Source organism: Pseudophryne corroboree, chromosome 3, assembly GCF_028390025.1.
Source record: "Pseudophryne corroboree isolate aPseCor3 chromosome 3, aPseCor3.hap2, whole genome shotgun sequence".
NCBI lineage: Eukaryota > Metazoa > Chordata > Amphibia > Anura > Myobatrachidae > Pseudophryne > Pseudophryne corroboree.
The window spans coordinates 769,800,052-769,821,997 of record NC_086446.1 but is presented as its reverse complement, the minus strand read 5'-3'; the positions used below and the strand labels follow the sequence as shown (position 1 = coordinate 769,821,997).

General features: G+C 52.5%; 2 protein-coding genes across 5 annotated transcripts in view; one reads left to right on the top strand and one right to left on the bottom strand.

The window, feature by feature from the left end:
• The window catches only part of PHB2 (prohibitin 2), a 124,208-nt gene that overhangs the window by 84,471 nt on the left and 17,791 nt on the right, over nt 1–21,946 (top strand). The window contains exon 1 of one of the 4 annotated variants that reach the window (XM_063962500.1): nt 19,809–19,898. The exons of 1 other annotated variant lie outside the window; for it this stretch is intronic. The gene's annotated coding sequence lies outside the window, so the exon portion shown is untranslated. Of the gene's footprint in view, nt 1–19,808; nt 19,949–21,946 lie in introns of those variants that run through there. 2 more of the 4 variants (XM_063962499.1, XM_063962498.1) reach the window with 2 other exon arrangements.
• Nucleotides 11,747–19,844, bottom strand: EMG1 (EMG1 N1-specific pseudouridine methyltransferase). The gene is made up of 6 exons (XM_063962502.1): nt 19,619–19,844; nt 17,521–17,622; nt 16,934–17,075; nt 13,194–13,252; nt 12,101–12,250; nt 11,747–11,981 (listed from the first exon to the last, which is right to left on the bottom strand). The coding sequence occupies exons 1-6, from the start codon at nt 19,736–19,738 to the stop codon at nt 11,868–11,870; spliced, it is 687 nt and encodes a 228-aa protein (XP_063818572.1). The 5' UTR covers nt 19,739–19,844; the 3' UTR covers nt 11,747–11,867.

Genomic DNA, 21,946 nt, shown 5'->3' with positions numbered 1-21,946 from the left:
CTCATTCCGAGTTGATCGGTCGCAATGCGAATGTAGCAGAGTTACACACGCTAAGCCGCCGCCTACTGGGAGTGTATCTTAGCTTCTTAAAAGTGCGACCGAAGTAATCGCAATATTGCGATCACAAACCTCGTAGCAGTTTTAGAGTAGCTTCAGACTTACTCTGCCTGTGCGATCAGTTCAGTGCTTGTCGTTCCTGGTTGACGTCACAAACACACCCAGCGTTCGCCCAACCACTCCCACCGTTTCTCCGGCCACTCCTGCGTTTTTTCCGGAAACGGTAGCGTTTTCAGCCACACGCCCCTAAAACGCCGTGTTTCCGCCCAGTAACACCCATTTCCTGTCAATCACACTACGATCGCCGGAGCGAAGAAAAAGCCGTGAGTAAAAATACTTTCTTCTTAGCAAAATAACTTGGCGCAGTCGCAGTGCGAACATTGCGCATGCGTACTAAGCGGAATTTCACTGCGATGCGATGAAAAAGACCGAGCGAACAACTCGGAATGAGGGCCATAGTTATTGCTTAATAAGGGTTATTGTTATGAGCCATCCGTTTAGTGAGGCTCAGTTGTTGTTCATACTGTTAACTGGGTATAGTTATCACGAGTTGTACGGTGTGATTGGTGTGGCTGGTATGATTCTTACCCTGGATTCAAAATTTCCTTTCCTTGTATTGTCAGCTCTTCCGGGCACAGTTTCCCTAACTGAGGTCTGGAGGAGGGGCATAGAGGGAGGAGCCAGTGCACACCAGATAGTACCTAATCTTTTTTTAGAGTGCCCAGTCTCCTGCGGAGCCCGTCTATTCCCCATGGTCCTTACGGAGTTCCCAGCATCCACTACGGACTACGAGAAATAGAATTACCGGTGAGTAAATTCTTATTTTTTGAATGCATTGTAAATACTGGCTGCTTTTCCATGTAGCCCACACATGCTGGGCAGCTTTACAGTATTTAGATTTCAGCTGTGACACACCACTCATGTCTAAATCTCTCTGCACATTTTAAATCTGCCCTACTTGCAGTGCTGCATGGTTTTGCCAAGGTGCAAAGGGGATAATTCTGAGTTGATCGCAGCAGCAAGTTTGTTAGCAATTGGGCAAAACCATGTGCACTGCAGGGGGGGGCAGATATAACATTTGCAGAGAGTTAGATTTGGGTGGGTTATTTTGTTTCTGTGCAGGGTAATCACTGGCTGCTTTATTTTTACACTGCAAATCAGATTTCAGTTTGAATGCACCCCACCCAAATCTAACTCTCTCTGCACGTGACATCTGCCCCTCCTGCAGTGCACATGGTTTTGCCCAACTGCTAACAAATTTGATGCTGTGATCAACTCAGAATTAGGCCCAAAGTTACTTGTTTTGTTTGCTCCTAACTCAGCATCAACCCCAACATGTTGCTGCCCCTGTCACATGCAGCCCTGTCCTCACTGACACATCACTCATCTCCTGATATACTCTGTGCTGCTGGAGGACCCTGCTCATCCCACTATATAACTCTGTCTGTGGCTCCCTGCTGCCTCCATTCCCCTCCTCACATCATGTCACTGCCCCTGTCACATGCAGCCCTGTCCTCACTGACACATCACTCATCTCCTGATATACTCTGTGCTGCTGGGCACCCTGCTTCTCCCACTATATAACTCCCAGTCTGTGGCTTCCTGCTGCCTCCATTCCTCTCCTCACATCATGTCACTGCCCGTGTCACATGCAGCCCTGTCCTCACTGACACATCACTCATCTCCTGATATACTCTGTGCTGCTGGGGACCCTGCTCCTCTCACTATATAACTCTCAGTCTGTGTCTTCCTGCTGCCTCCATTCCCCTCCTCACATCATGTCACTGCCCCTGTCCTCACTGACACATCACTCACCTCCTGATATACTCTGTGCTGCTGGGGACCCTGCTCCTCCCACTATATAACTCTCAGGGGTAAATTTACTAAGATTCGTAATTTTCGGAAAAAGGTCAAAGTTCAATCACGAATGACATCGAAAGTGTAAAACTGCAACTTTTTGAATTTATTACGACTAATTTACTAAGCTGTCGTATTCGGATTTTTATTTTGTTCCGATGTCGATGTCATTCGTGTTTTTTTTCTTTTTTTCACGGCAGTGATTAGCAAAACACTGCCGACTTTTTAAAAATGAATCTCGGCCGGATCTGTGTGATCCGTGCTGGGGTTCATTTTTTTTTTTTTTTTTAAATTAAACAATGTAAAATATAAAAAAAAAATGCGTGGGGTACCCCCTCCTAAGCATAACCAGCCTCGGGCTCTTTGAGCCGATCCTGGTTGCAGAAATATGGGGAAAAAAATGACAGGGGTTCCCCCATATTTAAGCAACCAGCATCGGGCTCTGCGCCTGGTCCTGGTTCCAGAAATACGGGGGACAAAAAGAGTAGGGGTCCCCCGTATTTTTAAAACCAGCACCGGGCTCCACTAGCTGGACAGATAATGCCACAGCCGGGGGTCACTTTTATATAGTGCCCTGCGGCCGTGGCATCAAAAATCCAACTAGTCACCCCTGGCCGGGGTACCCTGGGGGAGTGGGGACCCCTTCAATCAAGGGGACCCCCCCCCCAGCCACCCAAGGGCCAGGGGTGAAGCCCGAGGCTGTCCCCCCCCATCCAATGGGCTGCGGATGGGGGGGCTGATAGCCTTTTGTGTAAATGAAAAGATATTGTTTTTAGTAGCAGTACTACAAGGCCCAGCAAGCCTCCCCCACATGCTGGTACTTGGAGAACCACAAGTACCAGCATGCGGCGGAAAAACGGGCCCGCTGGTACCTGTAGTACTACTACTAAAAAAATACCCAAAAAAAGACAAGACACACACACCTTGAAAGTAAAGATTTATTACATACATGCACACAAACATACATACATACTTACCTTATGTTCACACGCAGGTCGGTCCTCTTCTCCAGTAGAATCCAAGGGGTACCTGTTGAATAAATTCTACTCACCAGATCCAGGGTCCCAGGCTCCTCCGCGAATCCCTTTGTAATCCACGTACTTGAATTAAAATAAAAAACCGGACACCCGAGCCACGAACTGAAAGGGGACCCATGTTTGCACATGGGTCACCTTTCCCCGAATGCCAGAAACCCACTCTGACTTCTGTCTAAGTAGGTTTCTTCAGCCAATCAGGGAGCGCCACGTTGTAGCACTCTCCTGATCGGCTGTGTGCTCCTGTACTGACTGACAGGCGGCACACGGCAGTGTTACAATGTAGCGCCTATGCGCTACATTGAAACCAATGGTGGGAACTTTCTGCTCAGCGGTGACGTCACTTTAGGTCAACCGCAGGGCAGAAAGTTCCCACCATTGGTTACAATGTAGCGCATAGGCGCTACATTGTAACACTGCCGTGTGCCGCCTGTCACTCAGTACAGGAGCACACAGCCGATCAGGAGAGTGCTACAACGTGGCGCTCCCTGATTGGCTGAAGAAACCCACTTAGACAGAAGTCAGAGTGGGTTTCTGGCATTCGGGGAAAGGTGACCCATGTGCAAACATGGGTCCCCTTTCAGTTCGTGGCTCGGGTGTCCGGTTTTTTATTTTAATTCAAGTACGTGGATTACAAAGGGATTCGCAGAGGAGCCTGGGACCCTGGATCTGGTGAGTAGAATTTATTCAACAGGTACCCCTTGGATTCTACTGGAGAAGAGGACCGACCTGCGTGTGAACATAAGGTAAGTATGTATGTATGTATGTTTGTGTGCATGTATGTAATAAATCTTTACTTTCAAGGTGTGTGTGTCTTGTCTTTTTTTAGGTATTTTTTTAGTAGTACTACTACTACAGGTACCAGCGGGCCCGTTTTTCCGCCGCATGCTGGTACTTGTGGTTCTCCAAGTACCAGCATGCGGGGGAGGCTTGCTGGGCCTTGTAGTACTGCTACTAAAAACAATATCTTTTCATTTACACAAAAGGCTATCAGCCCCCCCATCCGCAGCCCATTGGATGGGGGGGTGGGGGTGGGGACAGCCTCGGGCTTCACCCCTGGCCCTTGGGTGGCTGGGGGGGGGGGGGACCCCTTGATTGAAGGGGTCCCCACTCCCCCAGGGTACCCCGGCCAGGGGTGACTAGTTGGATTTTTGATGCCACGGCCGCAGGGCACTATATAAAAGTGACCCCCGGCTGTGGCATTATCTGTCCAGCTAGTGGAGCCCGGTGCTGGTTTTAAAAATACGGGGGACCCCTACTCTTTTTGTCCCCCGTATTTTTGGAACCAGGACCAGGCGCAGAGCCCGATGCTGGTTGCTTAAATATGGGGGAACCCCTGTCATTTCCCCCCCCATATTTTTGCAACCAGGATCGGCTCAAAGAGCCCGAGGCTGGTTATGCTTAGGAGGGGGGACCCCACGCAATTTTTTTTGTGAAAATAACCACTTTCCCACCCCTTCCCACTGATATACATGCACGGATCTCATGGATCCGTGCATGCCTATCCAATCACGGATATAAAAAGCAGGTCTGTTTTTTTTTAGCACTTTTTTGCGATTTGTAATTTTTCACGGCAGTGTTTTCCTCTTTTGAGATTTGCACTTTTTAGTAAATGACCGAGTTCTACTAATTTGCTGGCGTATTTTGACCGATGGTGTATTCATTCGTATTTTTTTACAACTACTTCCAAAAAAATACGAATGCCCTCATCACTGCCGTGATTTGAGTTTAGTAAATGACCGAGATGACACTTTGAAGAAAAAACGGCATCTCGGTCAAAATCGGGACCTTAGTAAATTTACCCCTCAGTCTGTGGCTACCTGCTGCCTCCATTCCCCTCTTCTTCTCAAACTAGCTACAAATGACCAGTTAATTCCGTTTTTAAATGCGACTACCACTTTTATTTACATTTCCTCTCTTGACTAACGTATTGGTGGATGGACTTTGCTGTCAGTGACCGTTATCGTGTAGCCAGACGGCAAAGTATTTGAAATTAAAATATATCAAAGGCTGTTTATCACAGAACACCGGGCGTGATTCAGAGACGTATGCTAATGTCATTGCAGACGCAAATTTGTTCTGGTTGTCACTCGCTTTGTAAATAAAGCCTCAATGTGTCCGTCGTTGCAGGACCATCGCAGCACATATGGAGTGCGACTTATACACATGCGGGCAATCTGTCTACAATATCATCATTGTGTCCTTCTCAGAATCCGGTTCAACATATAAGAAAATAAGATTTTACTTACCGATAAATCTATTTCTCGTAGTCCGTAGTGGATGTTGGGACTCCGTAAGGACCATGGGGAATAGCGGCTCCGCAGGAGACAGGGCACAAGAATAAAAGCTTTAGGATCAGGTGGTGTGCACTGGCTCCTCCCCCTATGACCCTCCTCCAAGCCTCAGTTAGGATACTGTGCCCGGACGAGCGTACATAATAAGGAAGGATATTGAATCCCGGGTAAGACTCATACCAGCCACACCAATCACACCGTACAACTCGTGATCTGAACCCAGTTAACAGTATGATAAAACGAAAAGGAGCCTCTGAAAAGATGGCTCACAACAATAATAACCCGAATTTTTGTAACAATAACTATATACAAGTATTGCAGACAATCCGCACTTGGGATGGGCGCCCAGCATCCACTACGGACTACGAGAAATAGATTTATCGGTAAGTAAAATCTTATTTTCTCTGACGTCCTAGTGGATGCTGGGACTCCGTAAGGACCATGGGGATTATACCAAAGCTCCCAAACGGGCGGGAGAGTGCGGATGACTCTGCAGCACCGAATGAGAGAACTCCAGGTCCTCCTCAGCCAGGGTATCAAATTTATAGAATTTAGCAAACGTGTTTGCCCCTGACCAAGTAGCTGCTCGGCAAAGTTGTAAAGCCGAGACCCCTCGGGCAGCCGCCCAAGATGAACCCACTTTCCTTGTGGAATGGGCTTTTACCAATTTTGGCTGTGGCAGGCTTGCCACAGAATATGCAAGCTGAATTGTACTACAAATCCAACGAGCAATCGTCTGCTTAGAAGCAGGAGCACCCAGTTTGTTGGGTGCATACAGGATAAACAGCGAGTCAGATTTTCTGACTCCAGCCGTCCTGGAAACATATATTTTCAGGGACCTGACCACATCAAGCAACTTGGAGTCCTCCAAGTCCTTAGTAGCCGCAGGTACCACAATAGGTTGGTTCATGTGAAATGCAGAAACCACCTTAGGTAGAAATTGAGGACGAGTCCTCAATTCTGCCCTGTCAGAATGAAATATTAAGTAAGGGCTTTTATATGATAAAGCCGCCAATTCTGACACACGCCTAGCTGAAGCCAGGGCTAACAGCATCGTCACCTTCCATGTGAGATATTTTAAGTCCACAGTGGTGAGTGGTTCAAACCAATGTGACTTTAGGAAACTCAACACAACATTGAGATCCCAAGGTGCCACTGGAGGCACAAAAGCAGGCTGTATATGCAGTACCCCTTTTACAAATGTCTGAACTTCAGGCACTGAAGCCAGTTCTTTTTGGAATAAAATCGACAGGGCCGAAATTTGAACCTAAATGGACCCTAATTTTAGGCCCATAGACAGTCCTGTTTGCAGGAAATGGAGGAAACGACCCAGTTGAAATTCCTCTGTAGGGGCCTTCTTGGCCTCACACCACGCAACATATTTTCGCCAAATGCGGTGATAATGTTTTGCGGTTACGTCCTTCCTGGCCTTGACCAGGGTAGGGATGACTTCATCTGGAATGCCTTTTTCCTTCAGGATCCGGCGTTCAACCGCCATGCCGTCAAACGCAGCAGCGGTAAGTCTTGGAACAGACAAGGTCCCTGCTGGAGCAGGTCCTTTCTTAGAGGTAGAGGCCACGGTTCGTCCGTGAGCATCTCCTGAAGTTTCGGATACCAAGTCCTTCTTGGCCAATCCGGAACCACGAGTATAGTTCTTACTCCTCTTCTTCTTATGATTCTCAGTACTTTTGGTATGAGAGGCAGAGGAGGGAACACATACACTGACTGGTACACCCACGGTGTTACCAGAGCGTCCACCGCTATTGCCTGAGGGTCCCTTGACCTGGCGCAATATCTGTCTAGTTTTTTGTTTAGACGAGACGCCATCATGTCCACCTTTGGTTTTTCCCAACGGTTTACAATCAGGTGGAAGACTTCTGGGTGAAGTCCCCACTCTCCCGGGTGAAGGTCGTGTCTGCTGAGGAAGTCTGCTTCCCAGTTGTCCACTCCCGGAATGAACACTGCTGACAGTGCTATCACATGATTTTCCGCCCAGCGAAGAATCCTTGCAGCTTCTGCCATTGCCCTCCTGCTTCTCGTGCCGCCCTGTCTGTTTACGTGGGCGACTGACGTGATGTTGTCCGATTGGATCAATACCGCCTGACCCTGAAGCAGGGGTTTCGCTTGACTTAGGGCATTGTAAATGGCCCTTAGTTCCAGAATGTTTATATGAAGAGATGTTTCCATGCTTGACCACAAGCCCTGGAAATTTCTTCCCTGTGTGACTGCTCCCCAACCTCTCAGGCTTGCATCCGTGGTCACCAGGATCCAATCCTGAATGCCAAATCTGCGGCCCTCTAGTAGATGAGCACTCTGCAGCCACCACAGAAGAGACACCCTTGTCCTTGGCGACAGGGTTATCCGCTGATGCATCTGAAGATGCGATCCGGACCATTTTTCCAGTAGATCCCACTGAAACGTTCTTGCATGGAATCTTCCGAATGGAATCGCTTCGTAAGAAGCCACCATTTTTCCCAGGACCCTCGTGCACTGATGCACTGACACCTGGGCTGGTTTTAGGAGGTTCCTGACTAGCTCGGATAACTCCCTGGCCTTCTCCTCCGGGAGAAACACCTTCTTCTGGACTGTGTCCAGAATCATTCCTAGGAACAGAAGACGTGTCGTTGGAATCAGCTGCGATTTTGGAATATTTAGGATCCACCCGTGCTGACGTAACACTACCTGAGATAGTGCTACTCCGACTTCTAACTGTTCCCTGGACCTTGCCCTTATCAGGAGATCGTCCAAGTAAGGGATAATTAAGATGCCTTTTCTTCGAAGAAGAATCATCATTTCGGCCATTACCTTGGTAAAGACCCGAGGTGCCGTGGACAACCCAAACGGCAGCGTCTGGAACTGATAATGACAGTTTTGTACTACAAACCTGAGATACCCTTGGTGAGAAGGGTAGATTGGGACGTGGAGATAAGCATCTTTGATGTCCAGAGACACCATATAGTCCCCTTCTTCCAGGTTCGCTATCACCGCTCTGAGTGACTCCATCTTGAATTTGAACCTTTTTATGTAAGTGTTCAAGGATTTCAGATTTAAAATTGGTCTCACCGAGCCGTCCGGCTTCGGTACCACAAACAGCGTGGAATAATACCCCTTTCCCTGTTGTAGGAGGGGTACCTTGATTATCACCTGCTGGGAATACAGCTTGTGAATGGCTTCCAAAACTGCCTCCCTGTCGGAGGGAGACTTTGGTAGAGCAGACTTCAGGAAACGGCGAGGGGGAAACGCCTCGAATTCCAGTTTGTACCCCTGCGATACTACCTGTAGAATCCAGGGGTCCACTTGCGAGTGAGCCCACTGCGCGTTGAAATTCTTGAGACGCGCCCCCACCATGTCTGAGTCTGCTTGTAAAGCCCCAGCGTCATGCTGAAGACTTGGCAGAAGCAGGGGAGGGCTTCTGCTCCTGGGAAGCGGCTGCATGGTGCAGTCTTTTTCCCCTTCCTCTGCCCCGGGGCAGAAAAGAGTGGCCTTTTGCTCGCTTGTATTTATGGGAACGAAAGGACTGAGTTTGAAAAGACTGTCTTTTTCTGCTGATGTGAAGTGACCTGGGGTAAAAAGGTGGACTTTCCAGCCGTTGCCGTGGCCACCAGGTCCGATAGACCAGCCCCAAATAACTCCTCCCCTTTATACGGCAATACTTCCATATGTCGTTTGGAATCCGCATCCCCTGACCACTGTCGCGTCCATAACGCTCTTCTGGCAAAAATTGACATAGCACTTACTCTTGATGCCAGGGTGCAAATATCCCTCTGTGCATCACGCATATATAGTAATGCATCCTTCAAATGCTCTATAGTTAACAATATATTGTCCCTATCCAGGGTATCAATATTTTCAGTCAGGGAATCCGACCACGCGACTCCAGCACTGCACGTCCAGGCTGAAGCGATTGCTGGTCGCAGTATAACACCAGTATGTGTGTATATACTCTTTAGGATATTTTCCAGCCTTCTATCAGCTGGTTCTTTGAGGGTGGCCGTATCAGGAGACGGTAACGCTACTTGTTTAGATAAACGTGTGAGCGCCTTATCTACCCTAGGGGGTGTTTCCCAACGTGTCCTAACCTCTGGCGGGAAAGGATATAGTGCCAATAATTTATTAGAGATTAGCAGTTTTTTGTCGGGGGAAACCCACGCTTTATCACACACCTCATTTAATTCATCTGACTCAGGAAAAACTATTGGTAGTTTTTTCACACCCCACATAATACCCTTCTTTGTGGTACTTGTAGTGTCAGAAATGTTCAATGCCTCCTTCATTGCCGTGATCATGTAACGTGTGGCCCTACTGGACATTACGTTTGACTCTTCACCGTCGACACTAGACTCAGTATCTGTGTCGACCCACTGGGGTAACGGGCGTTTTAGGGCCCCTGACGGTGTCTGAGACGCCTGGACAGGCACTAATTGATTTGCCGGCTGTCTCATGTCGTCAACAGTTTTTTGCAAAGTGCTGACATTATCACTTAATTCTTTAAATACGATCATCCAGTCAGGTGTCGACTCCCTAGGGGGTGACATCACTAACCCAGGCAATTGCTCCGCCTCCACATCATTTTCCTCCTCATACATGTCGACACACACGTACCGACACACAGCACACACACCGGGAATGCTCTGATAGAGGACAGGACCCCACGAGCCCTTTGGAGAGACAGAGGGAGAGTCTGCCAGCACACACCAAGCGATATATATATATATATATATATATATATATATATATATATATAGGGATAACCTTATATAAGTGTTATTCCCTTATAGCTGCTGTTTAGATTATTATTTGCTGCCAATAGTGCCCCCCCTTCTCTTTTTTACCCTGATTCTGTAGCAGGTCTGCAGGGGAGAGTCAGGGAGCCGTCCTTCCAGCGGAGCTGTGAGGGAAAAATGGCGCCTGTGTGCTGAGGAGATAGGCTCCGCCCCTTCACGACGTCCTTATCTCCCGCTCTTTTGTGTAAAAATGGCAGGGGTTAAAATACATCCATATAGCCCAGGAGCTATATGTGATGTATTGTTTTGCCAACCTAAGGTATTCTCTGTTTATATTGCGTCTCAGGGCGCTCCCCCCCCAGCGCCCTGCACCCTCAGTGACCGGAGTGTGAAGTGTGCTGAGAGCAATGGCGCACAGCTGCGGTGCTGTGCGCTACCTTAGTCTGAAGACAGGACCGTCTTCTGCCGCCGATTTCACCGGACCTCTTCGTTCTTCTGGCTCTGTAAGGGGGCCGGCGGCGCGGCTCCGGGACCCATCCAGGCTGAACCTGTGATCGTCCCTCTGGAGCTAATGTCCAGTAGCCTAAGAAGCCCAATCCACTCTGCACGCAGGTGAGTTCGCTTCTTCTCCCCTTAGTCCCACGATGCAGTGAGCCTGTTGCCAGCAGGACTCACTGAAAATAAAAAACCTAAATTAAACTTTTATTCTAAGCAGCTCAGGAGAGCCACTTAGCCTGCACCCTTCTCGTTCGGGCACAAAAATCTAACTGAGGCTTGGAGGAGGGTCATAGGGGGAGGAGCCAGTGCACACCACCTGATCCTAAAGCTTTTATTCTTGTGCCCTGTCTCCTGCGGAGCCGCTATTCCCCATGGTCCTTACGGAGTCCCAGCATCCACTAGGACGTCAGAGAAATAACAGACGGATTTATAGATCACGAGAGGAGTCACACACAGTCACCTACAGTAGGGTCAGCTGTCTGTAGTACTGGGAGAGACGTATTTCAGGGAGACGGCTAGCGGGAGAACAGACTCTTTGTACTGCACCCAGGTCAGAGAGAGAGAGAGGAATGAGGATCAATTATTTGCCACAAAACTAGGGCCCATATGTGACTCAATACAGGGCCACTTTCATCTCCGTTTCTCCAATTCTTTACCAATAGTTCACTGCCACAGAAGTGATCTTTTAACGGGATCGGCCCGGCTGTCGAAATACAGACACCGATATCTCCAAATAGGGTCACAGCACAGGCATCCCCACAGCCGATTTTACATTCGAGGGACTGCTGGGCTGCTGGAGAGGTAAGGTGCAGGCGGATGGGGGGGGAGGGTTAGGTTTAGGCTGCAGGAATAGGGCGTCGTGTTAAGCACCACTGGTGAGAGTTAGGCTGTGGGAAGGTGAGGGTTAGGGGGTTAGTTAGAATTGTTTCCCGATCCCTGACAAGATTATAAAAATAGGGATGCCACAGTCTGTATTTTGACCGCCAGCTTCCCGACCCCAACCCCTTTTAACATTAGCCCTACCCACAGTGTATTATGAAAGGCTGCATTTTATTGGATGGCTACGGAAGTCTATCCAATAAGATGCAGCCTTTCCTAATACACTGTGGGTAGGGTGTGGCTAGACTTCCGCAGCCATCCAATCACCTGGGCCCGCCTGGGAAAGGAGTCTGACCACACACAGACAGTGGCAGTGAAAAATAGGACGCATCCCCTTAAAACAGCGAAACCGTAAGTTATGGGATCTCTGCTGCCGGTTGTCGGATTCAGCCATCGCACTCTCTGAATTTTGTTTGTTTTATTTCAAACATATCACTGTACATAAATTACATATAAAAGAATAACGACGCTCTATGACGGAGGGGAGCCGGTGGCTGCGGAGTAGTTGGCGTCAGCCGGTGCCTCTACATCACCCCCCAGACCTCTTCAAAGGCGGTGCAGACCTTGGCGCAGGTGAGGGCGGCAGACAGCGGGTACTGACTTATGGACACGCTGCGCTCTGTAAAGTCCACATTGATCTGAAAGAAAAGAAAACACAGAGAAACATAAGTTAAGCGTTTGCTGGGACAGATGGCTAATGGGTGGCACTGCCCCTATCAGTGCCCAGACATCACACGCAGGGCTCCGCACCACTCACCGAGCCGTGAGCAAATGCTCCGATCACTATCAGCGTGGGCTCCGTGGGAGGCACCAGGTCTCGCGCGCACGGCACGCTCTCTCCTTGGAATGAGGTAGAGATCTTCACACAACCCACAGGGAGGTGATCACTCAGCGGATTCTTAATAACCTGATAATGAAATAGCACAACGTACAGTATATGACATGTCTAATAAAGAACAAGGTGGCGTCTGAGCCTGTGCTGTACCTGGGAACTCAGCCGTCAGTATACATAGGACGCAGATCCTAAGGAGTCAGAACAACTTGTATATTCGACAGGAATATACCTGGGGCCCTGTCCCACGCCTCTGATATAAGTAAAGTGAAACACACTCTCCTACTTCAGATACGCTCCTGCAATAACTTCATTCAGTTAAAAGAAAGGAAAATAATAAACCCAAAATAAAATTTCCTCTGCTATAGAACACAGAACGCGCCACCACCAGCTGACGGGGAGGAACGCCAAAGACTTGTACAACCTAAGGAAGGTTAGAAGACATGACCAGGAGGCGGCTCTGCAGACATGGTTTTCCCCAATGCCCCACCGATAGACCAGCCGCCCAGGCATGGTGCACCATGATCCCAGAGGGATATGAGGGGGTGGGCACTGTACGTGGGGACCACCTTACCATTAGTAGACACAAGGTAGTAGGGCTGGTGAGAGCTACAAGTACAACAATGCATCTAGTAGAGGAAATGGGAAAACAAAAGTGAGCCCCCTACAGGACAAACAGGAGAATGACCTGGTGGTTGAACATGGCCAGAACCCTATATAAATACAGGACAGTGAGATACAGTGGGCGGGATGTACTAACAGCAAGATGAGGTTAAAATGCAGTTTTCGAAGGTTTGACACAATCCTCATCTGTATCAAGCTCCAAAAAGTGAAGCTTTCAGGCGCTTGTACCTGATTGGCAGATGGCCGTGCATGAGCGATAGGACAAAAAGAATGTTAAAGTTACAAATTTAATTTATAGAAACTCAGAACTTTGTCAGCAAAATCAATAGACACGTCCCTCCCATCACATCCTCACATGCAGAGGAGAACCCGCAGGGCGTTGAGGCCCTCTTACCTTTAACAGCTTCTGGGGTCCGTCGGCGGCTCGAACACTCAGCTTGTGCAGCAGTTGTACTGAAATACAGGTGACAATGTTGTTACAGGATTTCAGAGACTGCTACCTAGGGTGAAGGCAGGTGAATGTCACATCTGTCCCGCTGCGGAGCAAAGATCTGCAGGGCAGGGGATAAGGCTGCTGTGACTGGCGGACAACAGTTTTCTGTCCAAGGGTTGTGATAATTCTACATGTTTCAGGAATGTTCTTACTCACATATGACATCAGAATCTCTACGCTTCTTCCAAAGTGCTGTAAGGCAGCTGGTAAATAGCACGGTACTACCTTCCATCGAGCTCTATGCTGGAGCGCCCCACCTTACACAGAGCTGGAGCGCACCACCTTACACCGAGCACCCTGCTGGAGCGCCCCACCTTACACAGAGCACCCTGCTGGAGCGCGCTACCTTACACAGAGCACCCTGCTGGAGCACACTACCTTACACCGAGCTGGAGCGCGCCACCTTCCACTGAGCACCATGCTGGAGTGCACCATCTTACACCGAGCTGGAGCGCGCCACCTTACACTGAGCACCCTGCTGGAGCGCGCTACCTTACACCGAGCTGGAACGCGCTACCTTACACAGAGCTGGAGTGCGCTACCCTACACCGAGCTGGAGTGCGCTACCTTACACTGAGCACCGTGCTGGAGCGCGCTACCTTACACCGAGCTGGAACGCGCTACCTTACACCGAGCTGGAGTGCACTACCCTACACCGAGCTGGAGTGCGCTACCCTACACCGAGCTGGAGTGCGCTACCCTACACCGAGCACCGTGCTGGAGCGTGCTACCTTACACCGAGCTGGAGCCCGCCACCTTACACAGAGCACCCTGCTGGAACGTGCTACCTTACACAGAGCACCCTGCTGGAGCACACTACCTTACACCGAGCTGGAGCCCGCCACCTTCCACTGAGCACCATGCTGGAGTGCCCCATCTTACACCGAGCTGGAGCGCGCCACCTTATACTGAGCACCCTGCTGGAGCGCGCTACCTTACACCGAGCTGGAGTGTGCTACCCTACACTGAGCTGGAACGCGCTACCTTACATCGAGCTGGAGTGCGCTACCCTACACCGAGCTGGAGTGCGCTACCCTACACCGAGCACCCTGCTGGAGCCCGCCAACTTACACCGAGCTGGAGCCCGCCAACTTACACCGAGCACCCTGCTGGAGCGCGCCACCTTGCACCGAGCACCCTGCTGGAGCGTGCCACCTTGCACCGAGCACCCTGCTGGAGCGCGCCAACTTGCACAGAGCACCCTGCTGGAGCGCGCCACCTTGCACCGAGCACCCTGCTGGAGCGCGCCACCTTGCACCGAGCACCCTGCTGGAGCGCGCCACCTTGCACCGAGCACCCTGCTGGAGCGCGCCACCTTGCACCGAGCACCCTGCTGGAGCGCGCCACCTTGCACCGAGCACCCTGCTGGAGCGCGCCACCTTGCACCGAGCACCCTGCTGGAGCGCGCCACCTTACACAAAGCACCGTGCTGGAGCGCGCTACCTTACACAGAGCACCCTGCTGGAGCGCGCCACCTTACACAGAGCACCCTACTGGAGTGCCCCATCTTACACCGAGTGGAGCGCGCCACCTTTCACCATGCTGGAGTGCGCCACCTTACACAGAGCACCGTGCTGGAGCGCGCTACCTTACACAGAACACCCTGCTGGAGCGCGCTACCTTACACAGAACACCCTGCTGGAGCGCGCTACCTTACACAGAACACCCTGCTGGAGCGCGCTAGCTTACACAGAGCACCCTGCTGGAGCGCGCTACCTTACACAGAGCACCCTGCTGGAGCGCGCTACCTTACACCGAGCTGGAGCGCACCACCTTGCACCGAGCACCCTGCCGGACCGCGCCACCTTGCACAGAGCACCCTGCCGGAGCGCGGAGCCTTGCACAGAGCACCCTGCCGGAGCGCTCCATCTTGCACAGAGCAATCTGCCGTAGCGCGCCACCTTACAGAGAGCATCCTGCTGGAGCGCGCCACCTTACACAGAGCACCCTGCTGGAGCGCGCTACCTTACACCGAGCTGGAGCGCACCACCTTGCACCGAGCACCCTGCCAGAGAGCGCCACCTTGCACCGAGCACCCTGCCGGACCGCGCCACCTTGCACAGAGCACCCTGCCGGAGCGCGGAACCTTGCACAGAGCACCCTGCCGGAGCGCTCCATCTTGAACAGAGCACTCTGCCGTAGCACGCCACCTTACACAGAGCATCCTGCTGGAGCGCGCCACCTTACACAGAGCACCCTGCTGAAGCGCGCCACCTTACACAGAGCACCCTGCTGGAGCGCGCCACCTTACACAGAGCACCCTGCTGGAGCGCGCCACCTTACACAGAGCACCCTGCTGGAGCGTGCTACCTTACACAGAGCACCCTGCTGGAGCACGCTACCTTACACTGAGCTGGAGCGCCCCATCTTACACCGAGCTGGAGCGCGCCACCTTGCACCATGCTGGAGCGCGCCACCTTGCACAGAGCACCCTGCTGGAGCGCGCCACCTTACACAGAACACCCTGCTGGAGCGTGCCACCTTACACAGAGCACTGTGCCGGAGCGCGCCACCTTGCACCCTGCCGCAGCGCGCCACCTTGCACCCAGCCACAGAGCGCCACCTTGCACCGAGCACCTTGCCGGAGCGCGCCACCTTGCACCGAGCACCCTGCCAGAGCGCGCCACCTTGCACCGAGCACCCTGCCGGAGCGCGCCACCTTGCACCGAGCACCCTGCCGGAGCGCGCCGCCTTGCACCGAGCACCCTGCCGGAGCGCGCCGCCGTGCACCAAGCACCCTGCCGGAGCGCGCCACCCTGCACCGAGCAACCTGCCGGAGCGCGCCACCCTGCACCGAGTAACATGCCGGAGCACGCCACCTTACACAGAGCACCGCGCTGGAGCGCGCCACCTTACACAGAGCACCGCGCTGGAGCGCGCCACCTTACACAGAGCACCGCGCTGGAGCGCGCCACCTTACACAGAGCACCGCGATGGAGCGCGCCACCTTACACAGAGCACCGCGCTGGAGCGCGCCACCTTACACAGAGCACCGCGCTGGAGCGCGCCACCTTACACAGAGCACCGCGCTGGAGCGCGCCACCTTACACAGAGCACCGCGCTGGAGCGCGCCACCTTACACAGAGCACCGCGCTGGAGCGCGCCACCTTACACAGAGCACCGCGCTGGAGCGCGCCACCTTACACAGAGCACCGCGCTGGAGCGCGCCACCTTACACAGAGCACCGCGCTGGAGCGCGCCACCTTACACAGAGCACCGCGCTGGAGCGCGCCACCTTACACAGAGCACCGCGCTGGAGCGCGCCACCTTACACAGAGCACCGCGCTGGAGCGCGCCACCTTACACAGAGCACCGCGCTGGAGCGCGCTACCTTACACAGAGCACCGCGCTGGAGCGAGCCACCTTGCACAGAGCACCGCGCTGGAGCGCGCCACCTTACACAGAGCACCGTGCTGGAGCGCGCCACCTTGCACGGAGCACTCTGCTGGAGCACACCACCTTACACCGGTAATCATGGTGCAAAAGAATTAAAACCCCACCAAAACACTAAACTAAACATGACCTAGCCAAAAACATCACTGGCACCATAAAAAATTCCACGTCCATCATTTTCACATTCCTCAGTCCTAATTTTCAGTAATCCGTGATTCAATTGTACAATCTCCCAACATGCTACTTACCCATCAGGCCGCAGAATCGCGGGAACGTTCGGGGGATACGCGTCTGGGGGTTCACCTCTATCAGAACATTCCTCTGAGTATGGATATAAACTTGCAGCAATCCCGCCCTGTTCAGAGGACTGTCTAGCAGCATCAGCAAACACTGGAGACATGAAAGAGACGCCCCTATATTAATGTTACATCCTCGTCACTTGCTCAGCGTCAGGGGGAGATGTCTCAAGCCTCCTACAGCGCGTACAAGTGAGAAAATTACTAAAAGCTAGCTAAAGGCGATATTGCTATATTCTACTCTTTAGTAGACTTGATGCCTCTTCCCCCTCAGTTCTTAAAGAAGCCACACGCTAAATGGTTAGCTGAGCAGCCAACACCCAAACATACGTTCCATTTACTGTGTTACAGATGGATAATTACTCCTATATTCACCGTTTTCCATGTCTGCTTTGTGTCAGCCCACTTCTGGGCAGGTATAACTATTCATGAGTATTACTAAACACGCCCAGCCTACAAAGTGGAAAGCAAAACACCTGAAACCTGGCAGCTATGGCGGAGGTGGCGACACAGTAGCGGAAACTCTGCGACCACTATACCTGGTGCGTGATGTCCGGACGGACCTCTCCCGGGTCTCTTCCGTTCTTCACTAATACAGATTTGTGTTGGTCACAATTTAGAAGCTCGTATGTTTTCCCCACCTGAAACAACAAGACTCATCCGTTATATACTAACCTAGAATTACCATACATCCACATATAGACATCGGCAGCAGCGATGCAACCCTGGAGACGTCAGACAACGCCAGACCTTCCCGCCCACTTATAGAACTAAATTAACTTGTGCTCTACTAGCTGATATAGAATAAGCCTTTAATATAAATTATGCCGAGCTAAAGTTATGAGGGCAGACAGCTTGCACAGAACTCTGTTCTATTGGTCTTGTTCAGAGTCGGATGAAGCTGTGGCTGTCCAATCGCGTCTGTGTACATCCGTGTGGCATCTATAGGTGCTGTATTACTATGTGGTGCGTCTTTAGACGCTACCATCGGTTGCAACATCGAAAAATGGTCCAGCCCTCTTGCAGGTGTAGTGTCTCCATCTGGCTATGGTCTTTTAAGTGACTGTGCGCAGCCACTTTCCGGAGACGCCCATTTCTGCTACCGTACATCTAAATTTGTGCTGCAAGTCTGTACAAACAAAACCAGGACAACTGAGCAGTGCCAACCAGACACACTACCTTCTACTGGGCACAGACCTGAAACATGACATCTACCGAGCTGGAGCATACTACCTTCTACCGGACACTGTGCTGGAACACGCTACCTTCTATTGGGCACCGGACTGAAACATGCTACCTTCTACTGAGCATCGTGCTGGAGCGCACTACCTTCTACCAGGCTAAAACGTTTTACCTTCTACTGAGCACCGTGCTGGAGCACGTTGCCTTCTACCGGGCACCTTGCTGGAGCGTGCTGCCTTCTACATGGCACCTTGCTGGAGCGTGCTGCCTTCTACCGGGCACCTTGCTGGAGCGCGCTGTCTTCTACCGGGCACCGTGCTGGAGCACGCTGTCTTCTACCGGGCACCGTGCTGGAGCACGCTGCCTTCTACCGGGCACCTTGCTGGAGCGCGCTGCCTTCTACCGGGCTGGAGCGTGCTGCCTGCTACAGGGCACCTTGCTGGAGTGCGCTGCCTTCTACCGGGCACCTGGCTGGAGCGCGCTGCCTTCTACCGGGCACCTGGCTGGAGCGCGCTGCCTTCTACCGGGCACCTGGCTGGAGCGCGCTGCCTTCTACCGGGCACCTGGCTGGAGCGCGCTGCCTTCTACCGGGCACCTGGCTGGAGCGCGCTGCCTTCTACCGGGCACCTGGCTGGAGCGCGCTGCCTTCTACCGGGCACCTGGCTGGAGCGCGCTGCCTTCTACCGGGCACCTGGCTGGAGCGCGCTGCCTTCTACCGGGCACCTTGCTGGGGGCACCTTGCTGGAGCGCGCTGCCTCCTACCGGGCACCTTGCTGGAGTGCGCTGCCTTCTACCGGGCACCTGGCTGGAGCGCGCTGCCTTCTACCGGGCACCTGGCTGGAGCGCGCTGCCTTCTACCGGGCACCTGGCTGGAGCGCGCTGCCTTCTACCGGGCACCTGGCTGGGGGTACCTTGCTGGAGCGCGCTGCCTCCTACCGGGCACCTTGCTGGAGTGCGCTGCCTTCTACCGGGCACCTGGCTGGAGCGCGCTGCCTTCTACCGGGCACCTGGCTGGAGCGCGCTGCCTTCTACCGGGCACCTGGCTGGAGCGCGCTGCCTTCTACCGGGCACCGTGCTGGAACGCGCTGCCTTCTACGGGCACTGGACTGGAACGCGCTGCCTTCTACGGGCACTGGACTGAAACATGCTACCTTCTACTGAGCATTGTGCTGGAGCGCGCAACCTCCTACCAGGCTAAAACGTTTTACCTGCTGGAGGGCACTACCTTCTACCGGGCACCGTGCTGCCTTCTACCAGCCACCGTGCTGGAGCGCGCTACTTTTTACAGTACATACTGGGCAATGTGCTAGGACTTGCAGTGCACACATGATGCATAGCAGGAATGCTGTGACCTGTAGTACCATACGTGGGTACATAGCAGATGTGCCGGGCACCCTGTGACTCGCAGTGCCACACGTGGTACCGGGCACGCTGGGACCTGTAGTGCATGGTTACCCGCACGGTCTCCAGGCTCGCCCCCTCCAGCAGGACGATCAGCCGCTTCTCCCTCCGCCGCTTGGCGTGCGGCTCCGCCAGGGAATCTCCGTCTCCCGTGTGCTCCCTGCGCGCCGCCATGATTGTTGTGGGCTGCAATCAATGTGTGCGAGGACACTTCCGGCCGGGAGGTGGCGCCATGTTGCGGCTGGCGGCCGGAGGGTGCACGTGACCGGAAACTGTCTGACAGCGCCAGGGAGCACTTCCGGTGTCCTTCCCAAGACTGTCACACAGGAGACACGTGAGTAAGCGGTACCGCAGAGGTGAGAGAGGCGACCTGTGTCGTATCATGTATGTAACATGTGAGAGGCGTGTGTCATGTATGTAACATGTGAGAGGTCTGTATGTAACATGTAGCTAGCTGTTCCTGCTGCTTATGGCCAACAGCTACGCGCGGTGGTGTGTATTGCTCAGTGGTGTGTATTGTGCTGTGTAAGTGTGTTTGGAGTCAGGGTGACATTGAGTATTATTTTATATAGTGCACACATATACTGCAGCGCTGTACAGAGTATATCAGTCACCTCGGCCCCTGGCCCAGAAGAGCTTACACTCTATCCCCATCACATGGACACGCACACTAGGGTTTACCTAACGCAAACACTGAGAGAACATACAAACCCCACACAGACATTGTCTGGGCCTGTCACTGGGGTCAGTAATTATGCAGCATGGCTATGCCGGGCCAGGTATGGGTCATTAGGTCGACCACACTTAAGTCGACAGGTCGATATGGTCACTAGGTCGACATGGTCATTAGGTCGACATGAACAAGGTTGACATGGAAAAAGGTTGACATTAGTTTTTAAAAAACTTTTTTTGGTGTCGTTTTCTTCATAAAGTGACGGGGAACCCCAATTAGTGCACAGTGTCCCCTCGCATGGCTCACGCTTCGGGCAAGGTGCCTCGCTCCGCTACAGCTGCGCTCAGCACAGGTTACTATTCCCAATCGTAGTCCACGTGGATCGTAACGTATGAAAAAGTAAAAAAAAAATTTGAAAAACATGTCGCCCTAATGACTGTTGATGTAAGTGTGGGCGGGCCTGCCCACTGATGCTGTGTGATTATTGCTCATGTGTATGGTTCTACATCAGCACCATGTAGAGTATGATGTCACCAGGGTGTAGTGTAGCATGCACAGGACAGACAGAGGGATGGAGCAGAGTACTGTGTGTGTGTGTGTGTGGGGGGGGGGGGGGGCGCGTTAGGGGGCATGGGGATACAAGGCGGTAACACCCAGCTCCTGAGAGTTTGCAATCTAATGGGCCTTGATGAAACGAGGGTGGGTGACCTGGGGACGGGATGGGGTAGGTTGGCAGATTGTTAGTGTGTCTCGTACAGGTGGGGTTTTTGGGACTGTGTGAAGCTTTGCTGCCCGGGGGAGAGGGTTCTGGAGGTGGGGAGCGGCACTGGAGATGAGATGGTGGCCGTTGGCCAGGTGGAGAGGACTGGAGGTTGGAGGTGTATGGAGTGGGTGACGAGGAGTTTGTATTGGACTCTGCAGGGATTGGCGCAGGTTAAAGGGAGAAAGGTTCGTCTTTGCCCCAGTGTTAAGGATAGACTGAAGAGAAATATAGAAGGTTATGGGCCTTATTCAGTAAGGATAGCAAATTCTGCTAATTATCAGAGTTTACTATCCTTTTCCCAGCATGTTGGGGGCTGCCCACCATGCTGACCGGAGCCTCCCCCCACCCTTTGATGAAGCAGAAATTGCGAGGCGATCGCAATTTCTGCTATTTCTCTGACGTCCTAGTGGATGCTGGGAACTCCGTAAGGACCATGGGGAATAGCGGCATTGCAGGAGACTGGGCACAAAAGTAAAAGCTTTAGGACTAGCTGGTGTGCACTGGCTCCTCCCCCCATGACCCTCCTCCAAGCCTCAGTTAGATTTTTGTGCCCGAACGAGAAGGGTGCAGACTAGGTGGCTCTCCTGAGCTGCTTAGTAAAAAGTTTAGTTTTAGGTTTTTTATTTTCAGTGAGACCTGCTGGCAACAGGCTCACTGCATCGAGGGACTAAGGGGAGAAGAAGCGAACTCACCTGCGTGCAGAGTGGATTGGGCTTCTTAGGCTACTGGACATTAGCTCCAGAGGGACGATCACAGGCCCAGCCATGGATGGGTCCCAGAGCCGCGCCGCCGTCCCCCTTACAGAGCCAGAAGAGGTCCGGAAAATCGGCGGCAGAAGACGTCCTGTCTTCAATAAGGTAGCGCACAGCACCGCAGCTGTGCGCCATTGCTCTCAACACACTTCACACTCCGGTCACTGAGGGTGCAGGGCGCTGGGTGGGGGCGC